Below are 18,841 nucleotides of genomic sequence, written 5' to 3' on the forward strand. Positions count from 1 at the left end.
TCTCAGTTGTAAAATCAAAACATAGTAAGAAATCAGGGATATCTGATATCACTCGCACTTGTCCTTGTACTGCAGTTGGAAGCTTCTCGTAAGCAAACCAGTAAGTGTTCCCCATGAGAGACACACCACGCTGATGATACTCTATATCCCAGTCGGGATTGACATCAACAACCTTCCATGAATCAGAGTTTAAATCATAGATTTCAAACTCACGAAATCGGCCCTTCACTCTTGAGTCGTAATCATCAAGAAATCTCAAGACTTTGTAGCTACGAAACTTGTCCTTCCTTTCGCATCCTAGAGCGTACCGGTCGAACAATTTGTGGTAAGAATTCATGGGTTTGATCCAGCTGGTTTGCCCCGAACAAGGGTTCCAAACAACAAGACTAGAGCTGTCTTTGGTGATGCATAACAGTAAACCGTCGCAGTGAAAGGTTTTAGATATCTCTACACGATCTGCAACATCGTCTAGGCTAACAAGTTTACCTATACGCTCTATAGATGGGTTGAGGAGATTGACGCTGAATAAACAAACCCTATATTGGATCATCATGACCACCTGAAACTCTTTCCTGTGATAATTCTTTGCTGCTGCTTTGGCTTTACCGATGTGCTTCATTGTAAAGCTCCGATTTGTGGATAGACGGTTCCAATTTTTGCATGTAGATCTCACTCCTCTCAGAGATGTCACCGGAAGCCTAGAAAGCACCTCCTCCGCCATATCCCTTGGAAGATTGGATATCATCGTTGTACTTGTGTTTCAAGTAACCTTTTTACTTTTCTTCTCATATATCTTCCGGATATATATGACTATGAGAGGTTTTTTTTTCTCTCAGATTTCTTCATGTACGGTTGAGATCTGGACACATGTCAGAAAATAGGCACTTCATGATCTCATCCTATTCCACCGGGGAATCAAACTGTTTGCGAAGATGACGGAGAGCGGGTACACATTTAAACTAGCAGTAACCTGTTTTCAGGTGGAAATGTGTGAGAAATAGCCCGATCTTGGCCACGTTTTGCCTCTTTGGATGCAGACGCAAGAGAAACAGAGCATGCGTGCAAATGAAAAACAGAGTATTAAACTTTTGTGGTGTCACTGATCATAGTTTTTTTTATCTTTTTTTCTGAGTCCGAGAAAAGTGGCGCCTAATGCAGAATTGTAGTTATCTAAAGGCAAAATATTTTTGTATTTTTTACCCTAATGGGCTAATTGTATCCTTATATATGTGAAAATTTTAAGGAAACAAAAAGGCCTTGAATCAGCCCATTAGCGATGAGGTCATCAGTGTAAAATGATTTGTTTGCTCTAATCAGATTTCTGAATTTACCAATTAAAATTAAGTATCTAGAAATTCACACACGGAGGGAATATGAGGCGGTTACCACCGTGGATGCTCGGTGGCGCTTCCACCGGTGAAGCAACTGATCCACGCAACGTATCAGAACCAGAAGAAGCTCCCAAACCAAAGGCTGAGAAAAGACCGAGAAGAAACGTAAAACCCAAAGAGAAAGACTTTAAACTCAACGCAGATGAACCTAAACGAGCTCGTAGGAAGATGGGAGATGAAGCTAAGCGTAGCAATAATGATGGTCCGGAGATGGTTCAACCAGTCATGACTGATCCAGAAAACGAAGATCTCACAGTTGATGACTTGTTAAGCTTTGCTCATGAGGTATATTAGTTCCAAAGTTTTTTTTTTTTACTAATTAGAGATTTGTGAATTTAACTTTAATTACAAATTAATGTTCTTTTTTTTCATTTAAACAATTAATCGCAGTATGTTCAAAGTGATGAAGTGGTCCACACAAGCAAAGAGGAGGATCAAGGGCTTTCATCAATGTCTGAATCAAACATTACAACGTCATCTCAAGGAGGAACCAAAGATTCAACAGCACAGGACATGTTAGAACTGCTAATGGGTCCTTTTTTCAAGAAACACTAAGGAATATAATAATCTGAATTTGGGTTTGTAAGTGCTTCAACGTATATATATGATCAAGCTTCATATTTTTTTTGCCTATGATATATGAAAGACTCAAATCAAATCCAATACTGAAAAAGGAGGAACAAGTACTGTAGGAGCTACTGAGTTCATAAGCCCAATGACAAGGGCAAACGAAAGCATTAGTGCTCCTGAAAACATAAAGATTTCTCAGTTTTGGCAACTAAAAGGACCGAAAGCACCACTTTTTCAAGCGCATCAGTGACGTGCTGCCTTAATCAACATTATTCACATACAAACATATACACATACACGAATCAGACCCAAAGATTGAATCAAATGTACTTACTAAACATTCAGATTTCTAAGTTGTCGTGGAGGTGGCTATATTATATACCGACGGCCACATGTAGATGTAGTAAACCCTAGTTGTTTTTTTCGGGGGTGCCTTAATGGGCTTGTTCTTTTAAATCGTTTATTGGGCTTATAAGAATTGTCTTTTCAGTTTTCTGTAAATGTTTTAGCCAAACTCTTCCTTTGATTTGTTTAGCCAATTAGTGTCTTTGTGACAACAGTAGTCGCTTAATATATTATAGTATTATACACTCAATGTCTCTACTTGATTACCATTTTTATCATGATTTTGAAGTATCATGCTTATAGTTTTACACTTAGGATTTGATTAAGAGTCCAACGATGTTAAATTAGGCTAAAAGTTATAAAAACAAAGACATAAAACCAGATCTTTCTTCTTCCAATCTTAGAATTTACTTCCCATTTATTTATAGCATGGAGTTATTATATTCCAAACTTCCCGTTGAATGCTTTAAATACCTTTTTAATTCTCGTTTTCCATATACTAAATCAAAAGATTAATGGGGATATTTATGAGTGTTATATGAATTGAATATACTGGATTTCTCGCAAATAGAATATCTAAATTTGATTAATCAACTATGTTATGAAATTTTTAGGAAGCCATGAAATCCACGATAAAACGTCTATGTCAAACGTGTATGCCATATAGTTAATTACACTAATTAAATGTATCATATGCTCACATCTACCAACAAACATATGACATGGTATTAATATCATAATCAACATGATTTGGTACTTTGAAATTCAGTAAAGATTGGAGTTGACCAAAAGTAGATTTAAAAAAAAAAAATTTTAATTAAGATTAGCCATCAAACATGAATATTGATCATTAAACATGTATTTTGTATCAAACCAAAATAGAATGTCAAGAAACAACAAGAATATCCTAATGTTAACATGAAAATTTGGAAGCATACTAGAACAATGTGCTTTTTCATAACATTAAAATCACAATGCGCATTTTCAGAACAACTACAAACACATCCTCATATTTGCATTCCATTTTGTTGGGATCCTAACTATATATGTATGCACAAAATTCATATCTATTGCCAAAAAATTTGATGCATATAAAGTTGTGGTTAATTTTTGGAAAAATACACTATAATGCAACACAAAAGAACAAAGTCATAATAATTTCAGTTGATGTGGTTAGTGATATAATGTAACTTGGATTAATCACAAAGCTATGGCAATTGATTAGAAATTTATATGGTCAATCAAGGTGAAAATGCATAGGCCAAACAAGATGAAAGGTCATGAATTCATTGGAAAATTATCTAAACAACATCCAAATAAACAAATAACATCCAAATCGAAATTGTTTATCATTCCCATGTAGGTTTATTGTATGATTGAATTATCACCTTTTGCAAATCAATCCACGATTTCAAGCAAGTAATGCACAAACGTGGTCTCTTGGTATGTGAACTGGTCGCAAACCACACACCTCTGGAGGTAAGAGAGAGTTAAATTTTTTGATTTAATAATTCTATTATAATAGTTTATTTTGTTAAAATATTGCATATTTTAAAAAATAAATTAAATATACATGAATGAAGATGATTTCTTTAGCTTGATTCCCTCATTGGATTTTGTTCGAAATTAGTATTGTTGAATCTGCATCGATAATTGTTTTTTACAACCGCCAAAATTTTATTATACATATGTAATTGAGAATTAAAAATAATAAGAAGACAAATAAGGGAGGAAGAAATACATAAAAACAAATAAATAAAATTGAGCAAAATATAAGATAAATCTAACAAAATATATAATCACATTCTTACCACAAGTTTTGAACACATGCAAGAACATAAACCAAACAAAAAAAATAATTAGAATTTGAGATATGGTGGATGATGATGTGAGAATGGTTATTTATGGAATTTCAAGAGATGAAAGTTATATTTCTAAAAAAAAATAATTAGAGGAATTAAAATTAAAATTTATAGTATGTTTGAATGAAAATAAATGGAAAATAGTCAATTCGTAATTTATGTAATTTCATTTACAATTAGTAGTAAAATATGGATTTAAAATATAAATTAATGTACATTATTAAATTTTTATTTAATTAAAATAAATATATATATTTTTTGAAATTAAATGCTAAACAAACCAATAAGAAAAAAGTAAAACCATATTTATATATATATTATTTTCTATGTCAAAGGAGCGCAGTTCAGTTAAACGAAGTCAAAAGTGATATGTAATATAATAATGTGTTAGTGTGCCATCAAGTTTGTAAAATTCTGATTTTGTGGAGCCTAAAGTCAATTTTGTTTTCTTAATTTATTATGTGAAATATATATAAAAAATTATCTCAAAATATATCTATTATACAGAATAGTAAAAACTTATTTTTTTAAACCGTAAATATTATATTGTAAATACGTTTGATTTTGTAAAATTGACTTCAATTATTTTGAGATGGGGAATAAAATTACAAAAATTAGCAAATACTGTATGTTTTTCTGTGTGTGTATGTGACAGAACACCCAAAATAAAACTGAGATTAAGGAATAGCTTGTACGACTGACTGTGTCCATTCGCCGGAGGTGTGTGTGTTTAACTCTCTCGCACTCTCTCTCTCTCTCTCTCTCTCTATTTTACCGCGCTTCTGGCAGAAACCTAACTACTACCTAATCTCCTAGCAACACATTTTGCAGATCGAATTGACCCGAAGAAGATCTAATCAGGTAACCACCGCTCCCAAGAATCACACAAGTAGCTCACCTCCGTCTTCTTTACTTTTTTCTAGTACGTGTACCCGTCGCTAAATCTGCTCAATTCTAACTGTGATCTGGATCGGCTGCGTTATCGATTTCGTTTTTTATTAGCCCCTTTGTCTGAGTTTGGATCCAGTCAAGTGATTATTAGATGCGATAAAGTTGGGATTGTTGATAAATCTGTGAACTTTATTATCGGTTAGAGAGAGAGAGAGAGAGAGAGGGGAATGGATTTGGGATTTCTAAAATTGACTAAAATTTTGATTCTTCTGTGATGCAGGAATGAATTTCTTGCTTCGATCTGCTTCTTCCGCTACTCATCGGCCTCCGGTGAGCGAACCACCAGCTACTCCGCCTCAACCTCAGCCCGAGACAACAAAGTCAGGAGCAACTTTGGAAGGTTTAATAGCTGAAGAGCCTTTCCCACAATACCCATCAGTTGAAGATCTTGATCGTGTGGCTGATGGATCTAGAGACGATGATGGTAGTGGAGAGTCAATTCCAAAGTCTGGTGCCTCTTGTATGGAGAGATTCTCAGATGTCTCTGAGGAACAAGGATGGATCGCCATTCCATATAGTAATTAACTTTACTCTCCTTTTACTTCAAAATTTTCAAGCTTTTGATTTCTTCTTTGTTAGTTATTCTCTGATTTGGTGATGTCTTCTTATTTACAGAGGAAATCCCGGATAACTTGTCTGAGTCTGTTGATATTCATTCGTTACGTTCCCTGGATCGTTCCTTTGTTTTTCCTGGTATGTATGTTGTTTCTCACATCATCTCAATCATTTGCGTGTTTAAACTGCGACTAGCTACTGGACATCAAAGACATTTTTTTCTACTATAGGGGAGCAGATTCAAATCCTTGCATGCTTATCTGAGAGTAAAGGAGACGCAGAGATCATTACCCCTTTTAAGGTTGCTGAGGTTATGAGCAGAACTGGACAGAGAAAGGCTTCGGACAAACAAAATGGGGATATGTCTGATGGGGCGAGTACACCGTCCGGGGATGGAGAAATGAGTCCTGATGCTCAGTTTGCGACTCAGAATGGTGACAGCCCTGGTAAAGATAGTTTGGATTCACAAAAGGACTTATCTGATGGTGAATCAATTTTGAGGATGGAAGATCATAAGAGACGAACAGAAGACTTGCTTTCCAGGTTTCAGAAGTCTCATTTCTTTGTTAGGATTGCAGAGTCTGGTGAGCCACTTTGGTCAAAGAAAAGCTCTCTGGTCGCAGATACAGAGATGGATGAAAAGAAGAAAAGTAGACCTTGTGTTAGTGCTTTTGTAGATAGAGGAGAATTCGATCCTAATGTTTCTGGAGGTGTAGCTAGAAGTAAGGCAAAATGCTGTGCCTTACCCAATGGAGATATAGTGGTATGTGATGGTAAATTTGTTACTTTCTTCTGTTTTGATAATAAAACTATGGTAGTCTGTTTGAAATTATATCTGAACCAGTGAAATTCCTCTTCTTGTGTAATCCGTTGTCTAATTTACCACACTACTCGTTCATACATTCTGAACTTTTTATAACCTAGTTAATGGACTTACTGATTCTCAGTCAACACTTTTGTTTGGAAGGATGCAGGTCTCTTTACAAGTTTATATTGTAGACTGTCCCAAAGAACCTATCATAGAGATACTGCAGTTTGAAAAGCATCAGGACAAGGACCAGAATTCTGAGAACGATAAGGATCCTTATGGGAACCTTTTAAAGTGGTTGATACCGTTGGATAACACTATTTCTCAACAAACCCGCTCTCTTGCACCTCCTGTAACCCCTAGCCCAAGTATAAGCAGCTCCGCACACAAGCCAGCGATTTCTTCTACCTCAGGCTCTCAACTCTTCTCATTCGGCCATTTTAGAAGCTACTCCATGTCCGCTCTACCTCCAAACACCGCACCAGTTACTACTGGACCCATGAAAACACAAAGCTCAAAACCATCATTTGATATTGAAGATTGGGACAGTTACTCTGGTCAAACGTTACGAAACGGTAAGAAGTGTGGGACTGAAGAGCTTTTATCTTTCCGGGGTGTCCCATTGGAGCGGGATAGGTTCTCTGTTCGTTGTGGACTCGAAGGTATCTGCATTCCTGGTAGAAGGTGGAGGAGGAAACTCGAGATCATCCAACCGATTGAGATAAATTCTTTTGCAGCTGACTGCAATACAGATGATCTTCTCTGCGTTCAAATAAAGGTGTGTCTCATTGCTGTTAAAATTTGGTATTACTGTGGTCAGTTATTTTCTGAGATGCGTCTTAATTTTGCTTTTTCCCCTGGCAGAATGTGGCTCCTATCCACGCTCCAGATATTGTAATATACATAGACGCCATAACAATTGTTTTTGAAGAGGCTGGGAAATGTGCTTCCCCTTCCTCAGTACCAATTGCATGTATTGAAGCTGGAAGTGAGCACAGTTTGCCGAATTTAACTCTCAGGTTAGCCTATTTTCTTAAAGTTCTTCGGAATGGTTTCTGTTGTATTGAAATTTCCCCCATCACTCTTCTTGATAATTGATGGATTTAGATNACACTTTTGTTTGGAAGGATGCAGGTCTCTTTACAAGTTTATATTGTAGACTGTCCCAAAGAACCTATCATAGAGATACTGCAGTTTGAAAAGCATCAGGACAAGGACCAGAATTCTGAGAACGATAAGGATCCTTATGGGAACCTTTTAAAGTGGTTGATACCGTTGGATAACACTATTTCTCAACAAACCCGCTCTCTTGCACCTCCTGTAACCCCTAGCCCAAGTATAAGCAGCTCCGCACACAAGCCAGCGATTTCTTCTACCTCAGGCTCTCAACTCTTCTCATTCGGCCATTTTAGAAGCTACTCCATGTCCGCTCTACCTCCAAACACCGCACCAGTTACTACTGGACCCATGAAAACACAAAGCTCAAAACCATCATTTGATATTGAAGATTGGGACAGTTACTCTGGTCAAACGTTACGAAACGGTAAGAAGTGTGGGACTGAAGAGCTTTTATCTTTCCGGGGTGTCCCATTGGAGCGGGATAGGTTCTCTGTTCGTTGTGGACTCGAAGGTATCTGCATTCCTGGTAGAAGGTGGAGGAGGAAACTCGAGATCATCCAACCGATTGAGATAAATTCTTTTGCAGCTGACTGCAATACAGATGATCTTCTCTGCGTTCAGATAAAGGTGTGTCTCATTGCTGTTAAAATTTGGTATTACTGTGGTCAGTTATTTTCTGAGATGCGTCTTAATTTTGCTTTTTCCCCTGGCAGAATGTGGCTCCTATCCACGCTCCAGATATTGTAATATACATAGACGCCATAACAATTGTTTTTGAAGAGGCTGGGAAATGTGCTTCCCCTTCCTCAGTACCAATTGCATGTATTGAAGCTGGAAGTGAGCACAGTTTGCCGAATTTAACTCTCAGGTTAGCCTATTTTCTTAAAGTTCTTCGGAATGGTTTCTGTTGTATTGAAATTTCCCCCATCACTCTTCTTGATAATTGATGGATTTAGATATCAGCATTTTGCTTTAGGTATCCTCTCTTGGGTTGTTTGAATGGCCAGTAAGTTTCAGAAGTCTTCAATGATGTGATAGACAAAAAATACTAAAAAAATTCCTTAGTATTAGGTAATCTTGGTTAGTGACTAAGACATCGTAAAACTACTTATTAGATCTAGCTGAGTCTCTTAGAGAAACTAGCCTCAACAAGCATAGTCGGTTGGAAACTAAAACCGGAGTTAGAATGACCCTTTCAGCTTTTAGGAACACTATAGAGTGCCTTTACCTACCCTTAAATTTTTCTTGTAACCTTTCAGGAAAGGTGAGGAGCACTCATTCATCGTGAAACCTGCATTTTCTGTTGGGAGTAATCTGAAGCCCTCTGCTGCAAGAAAAGAACTCAAATCATCGAGTTTATCTCTTCCAACTGTAAATTTTGAAAGAACAGGGAGCGGTTTAAGTGGTGATCAGTATGCGGTTATGGTGTCATGCCGGTGCAACTACACAGGTAGAACTATGTTGCCATGGTTTGTACCCATGTTTTATGTCTTTCTTCTGTTCAGATCTATAGCTGATTCTTATTTATTTTTTCAATGTTGGATTCAGAATCAAGGCTGTTTTTCAAACAACGGACAAAATGGAGACCACGAGTTTCGAGGGACCTGATGATCTCTGTTGCGTCTGAGATGTCAGGAGAGCCTTGTGGTCCTCATGGGAGAGCCTCTCAACTACCTGTTCAGGTCATTCTCTCTCTGAATATCTCTAGAAGCTAAATGCAACAATACATGAACTAATGGGAGGCATTCGTAGCCGAAGTAATACTAGTGTTTACCCAAATGATTCGAGCTTTAATTAGATGTTGTCCCTAAATTCTGGCAAGTAGTTGTGCCTTCCTCAGTTAAGGCTGGCTTTGTACAAATTCCCTAACTGCAGTGTGGTTCTAATTTTCAAATCAAACCAACCACTGGCCATCTGCAAAGACCACTCAACTTATATCCCAAATGGCGTATTTATTTTTGTACCTCATACTTTTTCTCTACTGGTTTCAGATTTTAACTCTTCAGGCATCGAATTTGACATCAGAAGATCTGTCTTTGACCGTTCTCGCTCCTGCATCCTTCACATCACCTCCGTCTGTAGTTTCCCTAAACTCCACGCCTACGTCCCCTGTAAGCCCATTCCTAGGATTCTCAGAGTTCACGGAGAGGGTACAAAGCGAGAAACGCAACACAACGATGCGTAAACACCAATCGTTACCACCAATTCCACTGGAGACAAGAACAGAGGATGGTGAATCTTCCAATCCTTCAGATGTTGTTCCGAAGAGCGGCTTAGGTTGCACACATCTCTGGCTACAAAGTCGAGTTCCCTTGGGGTAAACATCAAATAAATAATATCCAATGAGCTTAATTCTTGGGTATGGTTTTACTTCTTTTACCATTATAATTTGATAACGGGTTTTTACTTTCTAAATGCATCAGATGTGTTCCTTCGAAGTCTACAGCTACGATCAAGTTAGAGCTACTCCCTTTGACGGATGGCATTATCACTCTTGACACTCTCCAGATCCACGCCAAGGAGAAAGGTAAGCAAAAAAAAAGCTCTCTAGTTCTCAGCAAATGACTAGAAACACTTGTCCTGCTTCTTCTCTCTTTCCATGAAAACATATGAACACATTAATAGCTTGCACACTGTAGAATCTTCAGAATGTATTTTTGGATGTAGAGTCTTCAACATGATTAGATTGGGAGTGAATCCTAATCATAGAATGTTAGATGCTCGTGTTTAATGGGAGTGTAAGACCAACGGGATCGTTTGTGTGACAGGTCGTAGATACATTCCAGAGCAGTCTCTGAAGATAAACGCAACTTCAAGCATTTCCTCTGGGATTTTCTAGTCTTACCCGAAACCACTTTTGCCTACTGTTAGAGAGCCAAAAAGAGTCATCAAACACAGAGCAGTTACATCTCAATCCATAGAGGCTCAGTCCAAAGATTGTGTGTTGAAAATTAATTTTGGTTTCGATGTTTCAAGGTTTGAAGATAATTTATGTTGTAAAAACCCCACTTGGTGTTTTTCTTATTTATTTGAACCATGTATTTTCTTTGGCTTCTTTATTTGCAGAGAGACAAGACATTCATTGGTATCAAATTTATATCTGTTACCATTTTGCTTATATATAGAATCAGATCATCAAAACCGAAGATTAATCTGTTAACAAAATCCTAATTATCTTTGGAAAGTTACATAATAAATTCCAAGATCCAAGTTATCTAATGGATAAACAAGTTACAAAATGGGCTGATTCCCTCTACACAAACATGTACTATGTTTTGAATATTAAGTCTCAACATCCTCAGCTTGAAGGTTTGGATATCATTGTTCTTTGGATACTATGGAGGATATGGAAAGCAAGATATGATTATATCTTTGGTGGTAAGGACTTTGATACTAGTGAAGCTGTGATGAAAGCCTTGGAGGATGTAGAGGAATGGAGAACAAGGAAAGAGCATGAAGACCATAAAGAACCGGTCATAAGGTCACCTACCTTAGCTACGACAGTACATGAGAAATGGAAGCCACCTCCGAGCGATTGGGTCAAATGTAACACTGACGGTGCTTGGCATAATGATGGTACTCGGAGTGGTATTGGGTGGGTTCTTCGGGATCATCGTGGAGAAGTACTATGGTTGGGAGCACAAGCAGTTAGGCGAGCAAGATCAGTCTTGGAAGTTGAGCTGGAAGCGATGCGAATGGCAATAAGCATGATGTCTCGGTTGAACTACAAACAAATCATTTTTGAATCCGATTCATTGGCGGTTGTCAACATGTTGAATGATGATGAAAGCTGGCCAATTTTTGCTCCTATAATTCAAGACATTAAAGAATTGCTTCCAACATTTTATGAGGTGAAAATTGTGTTTTCTCCAAGAGTTTGTAATGGTGTGGCTGACAGAGTAGCAAAGAGTCTCTTTCTTTTTAGAATAATAACCCTAAGTTATTCTCTCTAGAGCCAATTTGGGTCAGGCCTTTTGTAACGGTGGATAAACCAGTGTATCATGAATTCGTGAATGAAAACTTGNAAAAAAAAAAAAAAAAAAAAAAAAAAAAAAAAAAACAAGTTACAAAATGAAGCACAAAAAAAAGTCATCATGAGCACCGGAACTTAGGTACACCCAAATGCAGGGGAACACAGCTCGACAAAATCTGAAGCCATTTTGTTTGCAGTGACCCAAGTCGTCGTCGTCGTCGTCGTGAAAGGCAAAAACCCTTTAGACCTCCGGGATCAAAAATCTTCGAGAGACGGAGATGGCGACATCGTTGTCTAAACTCCTTACGAGATCGAACGCACGGAGCCACTGGTGCTCCGCCACAACCAGTAGCTCTGCCTCTCCTTCTATACCGAATCAATTCTGGGCACGACACTTCTCTGCCGTCGCCGACTCTTCCTCCTCTAGTTCCGCCGCACTTGGAAGCCAATCGAGTTCTTCTGCTCCACCGCAAGGTATATGTATTCCGATGCTTGAGCTTGAAATCTGGGGATATTAAGAATCAATTTGTGAAACATCTTAAGCCTTTTTTTTTGTTTCAGAGAAGAAACGAGGGTCCAAGTGGTCACAATTGCTGTTGTTCTTGCCTGGTGCGATTACCTTCGGCCTCGGCTCATGGCAGATCGTCAGAAGAGAGGAAAAGGTCTGTGTAGTTATTTCCAAATCAATGCAAGTCCTTTGACATTTTGTTTTCATGTCTCTAGCTGAGTTATAGTTTGTATTAGTCTGTTAGCTGGAATCTATGTAATCTGCTTTCACACCAGTTCTTGTGGTGGTTTTGGGATCAGTAAAGGAGTTAGAGTAACTAGATTCGTGATCTGTGTGATCTGGGTCACACTCTGATCTATGCTGAGGCAATGTAGTGTAGTTAGGTGTGTCGTTATATAGACCACTTAAGTTCAAATGAGAATTACATCACATTGATGTTCAAGTGTTCGTAAATCTTTCATATAAGTGATCTGACGACACTCTTATTGGATTGTGAACCCATGCTCAGTACTCGCTACCATGCCTATGTCTTGATTGCAGTTTCTCTTTATTCCGTTACTTGATGTCCTTTCCATTCCTCGTCCAAATAGTTGCTGAAGCTGCTACTTTTAACATTATATGGTGCTTTTGGCTGAGTAGATCCTAAAGCTTTATTCATTCCCTGTTTAACGCAGTTCAAAACACTGGAGTACCAACAGCAACGGTTGAATATGGAACCAATGAAGCTAAATACAGAACATTCTCCTGATAAGAATCTGGATGCATTAGAATTTAGACGGGTTAGTTGCAAGGGTGTATTTGACGAGCAAAAGTCTATCTATTTGGGTCCACGGTCTAGGTCCATATCGGGAATTACTGAAAATGGATTCTATGTCATCACACCTCTAATGCCGATCCCTGGTGACCTGGATAGGTGAGGGTAATGATCCTTACTCTTTGCTTATAAAGCTTTTTATTACCCTTTTTTGGCTTTTTTGTCAGCCGCATAGTTTAAAATTTAGGATCTTATCCTCATGTTTTCAGTGTTGGCTGTGAAATTATTAAAGCTCTTTCTCAGGGTGTAATAGCCAATAGGCCACTGGTTTCTCTAATCCCATTATACTCGCTAAACACTTGTCCTTGATTGTTTGACACTAATCGTATTCTTTTGGAGACTCTGATGGGCAGAGATTGACATACTAAAATGGTTTGGTTAATAACTGTTAGACAGCATCTAACTTGTAAAGATTTTTAGAATTAAGTAGGTACTATTCTTCTTTGTGCTCTGCTGCAAGGTCACTTACGCCTTGATTGGTCTTGACTTTTACGTACTTTTGGCAACTGGTTTTAGCTATAGCTGTTAATTGTTTGCTGAAGTCGGATATTTATTTTCCTTTTTCCTCTAGCATGCAGTCACCTATTCTGGTGAATCGCGGATGGGTTCCTCGAAGTTGGAGAGAGAAGTCACCGGAATCCACAGATGCTGACTTCATTATAAACCAGTCAACAAAAGCTGAATCAATCTCCGACGAACGAAATTCCTGGTGGAAATTTTGGTCTAAGACGCCAGTGATTACAGAGGTTGGTTTTGTTATACCCTCTTGTTCAAAACTTCGTTCTTTTATCATAAGGCCGGATTCTCACATTTTTGTTTTAGCTCGAACTGTAATCTTTTGGATGTATCGGGATAGAAAGATTGAGACAGATTGAATTCAGCTATTTGCAAGATTTACTTACTTGGTTTGTCTTTATCGAGTCTCTTGCATACGTTGTGACTTGTGAAAACTGAAATCTTGCAGGAGCAAGTACCTGCGGTTAAGCCTGTAGGAGTCGTAGGTGTGATCAGGGGAGGGGAGAACCCGAGCATATTTGTTCCATCCAATGATCCAAGTACCGGGCAGTGGTTCTATGTAGATGTTCCCGCGATGGCTCGAGCCGTAGGCCTTCCTGAAAACACAATATATGTAGAGGACGTCCATGAAGACATAGATCGGAGTAGACCGTATCCTGTTCCTAAGGACATAAACACCTTGATTCGTAGTAAAGTCATGCCACAGGACCATCTCAACTACTCAATAACATGGTAAACTCAATACAGATACATGAGGCGTTCTTGGCATTGTCTGGTGTTAATTGCTATGGTAAATGAATGACATTGTGTTTGTGTCTGTCTATTGCTGAACAGGTATTCTCTCTCTGCGGCTGTCACTTTCATGGCTTACAAGAGACTCAAGCCAAAGTCTGCCCGCAGATAAAATATATCTCTGCTCAAATCAAATCTTATCCTTTTTATCACTTGTCTGCTGAAGTAATAATTGCAGCTGAGAATGGGTTTAGGTTTAAGCTCTCATAAGGAAAAAGGACTCGGTGAAATTCTTAATGTTGTGATAACTTGGTAGAAATTTGTAATTTTCTTATTCTACGATGGACGAAAGTTCGAATTTGAAGTCATTTGTAGGTAAAATACGGTTACGTTGAAGAGTTATAAATAACCGAGAGACGTGATCGTAGAACATATTTATTTTAAGATTGTTGTTATTTATTAAGATCAAAATTTCAATTTGTAACGGTTCATGTTCTTCCTAGTAGAATATGAGCACTGGTTCGTGTTAATTGTATTACCAGTTAGCACATAAATTAATGTAACTGAACCCAAAACTCTGAGTATTTAGTATTTACCAACTCGCCAAGCAAATATACAAAGGTATGATGGTTAATAACACATAGTTTGACTCATTTTATTTGACATAACATCTTTTAGATTTAAATTTATTTAAATAAGACATCTTCCCTCTAGATGAAAGGGGTTAAGAGAACGCAAATACTTTTAGCTGATTTAATAGTGCTTAATTAGTGCACATCCTATAGATTGTTCGCAAAACTTTTCATTAGTTATATATTTTATCATAAACTATCTCATTTTATAAACTACCTACATGAAAATTTTATAAACTCTCATTTTTTTGTTTGTTAAAATTTAATTACGAGGCAAAGCTTTAAAAAAAAATCTATATGTTTACCTAAAGCTTTGTGATTACCATTGTGATTACCTAAAGCTTTGTGATTACCATTGTTCTTTCTAAAATCTAAAATCTAAAAACCATAAACCATCTAAAAAGTAATAACCATTCATGGCCTTAGTTTTTTGTTTTTAGCTTTGGGATTGTGGTTTTTGATCTATCTAGTTTTTGATTTTTCGTGTAGATTTTAGTTTTTGCAAAATCTTGAATGGTACCTGACTAGTTTTTGGTTTTATATAGTTTTTGATAATCAACTAAATTAGAATAAAATATATTAGGAGAAAAGAAAAAAAAAATCACGCTCAAAAACCCACAAAATGTGGTTTATGGATTTTATGAAGGAGTTGTCAAAATCCTCTGGAATCTGTTTTTCCTAATTTATAAGAAATCTATTATTTTATAATCGTGAATGACTTAAAAAATGAATTTTGCAGAATCAAAAGCTAAACATCGATACAAAAGCAGATGCCATTCAAGGCCATAATCAGAGATTTTAAGAAAAACTTATGATTCTCTCTTTTATTCTGTTTTCTTATGTGAATTTTTTTTTTGAATCCAAAAATTAAAATTTATTGCAAAAACTAAAAACCAAAAACTATAATCTAAAATCTATTTAAAAACCCTCTTACATTCATGGTCTTAGTTGTATAATCAGGAAAAAGTCATTTTGCTTCAAAGGTAAAGTCATTTTGCTTCGAAGAGTAAGTTTTTTTGTAGGATTTAACCAGTTAGCACATCAATTTCGTTTATGTTTCTTTTCTTATTTGGTCTTGGCAACATTTACAATGGTTGACTTTTTTTGGGAAATATTAAACGCCACATCGATATATATATATACATATACATTTTCTTATTTAAATTAATTTGAGGATTGATTTTCTAATTTTTTACAATCCTTTTTTTATTCTCTGTGGGATAAATTATCTAATATTTATATCAGATAAAACTGTAGCTTATAAAAACAGGTTTACCCAAAAAAGAAGAAGTTAAGTTTATCTCTCTCCAATCTATTATATAATAACATCCTCTTTTTTGGAGAACAAATGCTCCCATATATATTTATGAGATAATTCACAAGCTAAAATTATAAAATCGGTTTAAAAAAAAAGATTTTATTTTTCTCCATAATATATTTATATATATATATATATCCTTTTATCGACTTTAGGACAAATTCTTCAATATATTTATCAGGTAATTTAGCAGCTAAATTTATTAAAAAAACAGTTTAACCCAAAAAAACTTTATCTTTGTCCACAATATATATTTTATTTTAATTGAACTTCCTCGTCTGTTTGGGACAAAATTCTCCAATATATATATATATATATATTAATCAGATCATTAAGGAACTAAAATTATTAAAAAAAAAACAGTTTGACCAAGAAAAAAGGGAATTGTAAAACAGAACACCGAATGGCGTCAGTAAAGTTACCTTGGGACATGGAGGAAGAGATAATGTCTCGGCTTCCAGCTCGATCTCTTGTTCGGTTCAGGACAGTATGTAAACACTGGAACGGTATTTTCAACGACAAGAGATTCGCCAGCAAACACTTGTCTCGTTCCCGTCCCCAAATAATCTTGCTGACCGAATCGTAGAAGATGTACTCGATAGACGTCGATCTTAGCGGCGGAACGATAGAGCTGCGTGAGCTAGCTTATGATTTTCCTTGCCAGCCAATGGAGTTGAGATATACCACCATCACGGCTTGTGATGGTTTATTGTTTCGTGAATTTTGGAAGCATGGTGTTGCGGTTTGGAATCCGTGGTTGAGACAGGTTGGATGGATCGATTTCGAGGATAAAAAAGTTTTCAATGTTTGCTTTGTAGGATACGACAGTAGTAGACCCGAAAAGGGTTACTACAAAATCTTGGGGTATTTTCTTTGCTTCCGTAGAGTCAGAGCCACTCTCGAGGAAGGTTACGAAAGAGTTGCGATCTACGAGTGTTCTTCCCATACGTTCAAGTATATTGATGCTCCTCCTTATAAGAATTGCCCCTCCCCGGATCATTTGTCCGTGAACGGGAATCTCTATTGGGTCTCTCGTAATCGCGAGACTCATGAGTGTTTCATCGAAACCTTTGATTTCTCCATGGAGATGTTCAAACCCTTTTGTCTCCTGCCGTGTCCGGTGGGCTATGACGATAACAATGTACTTGTCCTCTCTTCTTTCAAGGAAGATCGGCTTTCCTTGTTAAAGCAATGCTACGAAACAAGGAAGATTGAGATTTGGGAAACGAAGATTGTTAGAGAGGAGGATGCGGTGTGGATTAAGTTGATGACGTTGCCAACAACTAACTTGCCTAAGCTACTCAAAATGTTTTGTGGCATTAGTTACTTCATCTTTGACAATACGCTAATCATGTGTTGTTTCGACAGCGAAAGTGGAGCGCCTTGCATCTATATGGTGAGGGGAGAAGATATGTTGAAGAAGATTCCGATAGATTCTGGGATTGTTTGGTTTTCTCACTGTCTCTATCTTCCAAATTTGATCTCGGTTCCTTCTGTGTCGCATCAAGTTTAAATTTCTGGCTTTTTCTTAATTAGTTACAAATCTGAATTCCATAAAAAAATTGTTTTCTGCTCTCAATGTTGCTATTTCATTTTCTAAATTTTACTTATCGATATGCTGTATCTCTATGTTTGTTTAGTAAATACTATCTCACACGAAAGTTCAAAGACGCTTTTGTTATACACAAATAACAAAAGGTCAACCATTGTCAATGTTACCAGGCCAAACAAGAAAACTTTAAAGAAACAACATGTATGAACTATTTAACTCATACTTAAAACCTTTATAATATAGAGCAAACTTCATCCATTCTATATAATATAAATTGCTCTATATTCTGCAAAAAGAAAAGTTAGTTATAGATTTATAATAAGAAAAAATTAATTAGTAACTACGAAAATGTTTGAAAGAGAGCTATGTGACTGGTGGTGAAACGGTTTGCAAATTAAAATTTCATTTGATTATTAAAAGCATCCCATGTACGTAAGGAAGGCCATGTATACATTTATTATGTTCCAGGTATACATTTTTAGTTGGGTTAAATTTTCGCGGTTAGGATCTCTTCCATTTGCGTTTGCAGGTCCTTTCCACATTAACTTTTGAGTATTTAGCCCCGTGACTAATATTATCTTTCCACGAGAGCTCTTCTTTTGACTTTAGTTTTATACCTTGTGTTTCCTGTGTATCAGACTTAAGTCTTCCACGGATATACGTGTTTTCTGCCGGCTTTAGAATTTTAAAAAACTAGGTAGTAACCTGTGCTGTAGCACGGGACAAAATTTTTTTATAAACGTTATTTTCATGTAAATAAAAAAAAACCCTAATCGTGTTTAGTTCGGAACGGGAAAAATGTCCTATCATGTCCATCCCCTCACGTCCCAACCCATCCCCTCTCGTTCCGTCTCATCCGTTTCATCTCGTCTCGTCCTGTATCTATCAGAATTTTTTATCTGATGTTCTTTCTCTTTTATATAATTACTCGGTAGACAATGTTTTAGGTAAGAAATTTAGACAGAATAGCAGAGTTCTCCGTTAAATCTTTTTTTTCATTTAGTTAGTTGAAAGTATCCAAAAATTATAATTTTCAAAAATATAATTGTTTTCAAAAATAGCAAAATTTTCAAAGTGCCCATTCCAAAATGGTTAATTACTTGTCACATAGTCAATCCTTATCTAAATTAGTGAAAACATGACAATTGAATTTTAAGTACCTATATATTCTGATTTGTACTTTTATCTAAAATTT

At 36.6% G+C, this 18,841-nt stretch overlaps 4 protein-coding genes and 1 pseudogene across 7 annotated transcripts; 4 read left to right on the plus strand and 1 right to left on the minus strand.

The window, feature by feature from the left end:
- On the minus strand, positions 26 to 745 carry LOC109130804 (F-box/kelch-repeat protein At3g16740-like; the record flags this gene model as incomplete). Its single annotated transcript, XM_019240852.1, has 1 exon — positions 26 to 745. A coding segment is annotated over exon 1 (720 nt), but the record flags the coding sequence as incomplete, so codon positions are not given.
- LOC104765637 lies at positions 1,327 to 2,011 on the plus strand. Its single transcript, XM_010489387.2, has 2 exons — positions 1,327 to 1,676; positions 1,782 to 2,011. Exons 1-2 carry the CDS (start codon positions 1,374 to 1,376, stop codon positions 1,944 to 1,946), a joined length of 468 nt encoding a protein of 155 aa, XP_010487689.1. The 5' UTR covers positions 1,327 to 1,373; the 3' UTR covers positions 1,947 to 2,011.
- Positions 4,812 to 10,694, plus strand: LOC104765639. Of its 4 annotated transcripts, XM_010489390.2 has the most exons (12): positions 4,812 to 4,888; positions 5,000 to 5,029; positions 5,340 to 5,636; positions 5,735 to 5,812; positions 5,905 to 6,437; positions 6,649 to 7,260; positions 7,347 to 7,501; positions 8,861 to 9,051; positions 9,150 to 9,283; positions 9,593 to 9,918; positions 10,025 to 10,128; positions 10,370 to 10,440. In XM_010489390.2, the coding sequence occupies exons 3-12, from the start codon at positions 5,342 to 5,344 to the stop codon at positions 10,438 to 10,440; spliced, it is 2,499 nt and encodes an 832-aa protein (XP_010487692.1). In that variant the 5' UTR covers positions 4,812 to 4,888; positions 5,000 to 5,029; positions 5,340 to 5,341. The 4 variants fall into 4 exon arrangements, with proteins under 4 accessions (XP_010487692.1, XP_010487691.1, XP_010487693.1 ...); XM_010489389.2 differs by having other exon boundaries at positions 4,821 to 5,029; XM_010489391.2 differs by lacking the exons at positions 4,812 to 4,888; positions 5,000 to 5,029 and adding an exon at positions 5,070 to 5,090.
- Positions 11,766 to 14,628, plus strand: LOC104765641 (surfeit locus protein 1). Its single transcript, XM_010489392.2, has 6 exons — positions 11,766 to 12,048; positions 12,136 to 12,236; positions 12,757 to 12,995; positions 13,468 to 13,642; positions 13,861 to 14,144; positions 14,247 to 14,628. The coding sequence occupies exons 1-6, from the start codon at positions 11,853 to 11,855 to the stop codon at positions 14,314 to 14,316; spliced, it is 1,065 nt and encodes a 354-aa protein (XP_010487694.1). The 5' UTR covers positions 11,766 to 11,852; the 3' UTR covers positions 14,317 to 14,628.
- On the plus strand, positions 16,498 to 17,642 carry LOC104765642 (annotated as a pseudogene).

Source organism: Camelina sativa, chromosome 19 (assembly GCF_000633955.1).
Source record: "Camelina sativa cultivar DH55 chromosome 19, Cs, whole genome shotgun sequence".
Taxonomy (NCBI): domain Eukaryota; kingdom Viridiplantae; phylum Streptophyta; class Magnoliopsida; order Brassicales; family Brassicaceae; genus Camelina; species Camelina sativa.

Bases quoted from the DNA above. Each gene is read 5' to 3' on its own strand.
- LOC104765641 (XM_010489392.2), top strand. From the start codon at position 11,853: ATGGCGACATCGTTGTCTAAACTCCTTACGAGATCGAACGCACGGAGC. The intron at 13,643-13,860 runs GTTGGTTTTGTT...GAAATCTTGCAG, and splicing joins AGACGCCAGTGATTACAGAG to GAGCAAGTACCTGCGGTTAA. The intron at 14,145-14,246 runs GTAAACTCAATA...ATTGCTGAACAG, and splicing joins CTCAACTACTCAATAACATG to GTATTCTCTCTCTGCGGCTG.
- LOC104765639 (XM_010489390.2), top strand. From the start codon at position 5,342: ATGAATTTCTTGCTTCGATCTGCTTCTTCCGCTACTCATCGGCCTCCG. The intron at 7,502-8,860 runs GTTAGCCTATTT...GTAACCTTTCAG, and splicing joins TTGCCGAATTTAACTCTCAG to GAAAGGTGAGGAGCACTCAT. The intron at 10,129-10,369 runs GTAAGCAAAAAA...TTTGTGTGACAG, and splicing joins GATCCACGCCAAGGAGAAAG to GTCGTAGATACATTCCAGAG.
- LOC104765637 (XM_010489387.2), top strand. From the start codon at position 1,374: ATGAGGCGGTTACCACCGTGGATGCTCGGTGGCGCTTCCACCGGTGAA. The intron at 1,677-1,781 runs GTATATTAGTTC...AATTAATCGCAG, and splicing joins TGTTAAGCTTTGCTCATGAG to TATGTTCAAAGTGATGAAGT.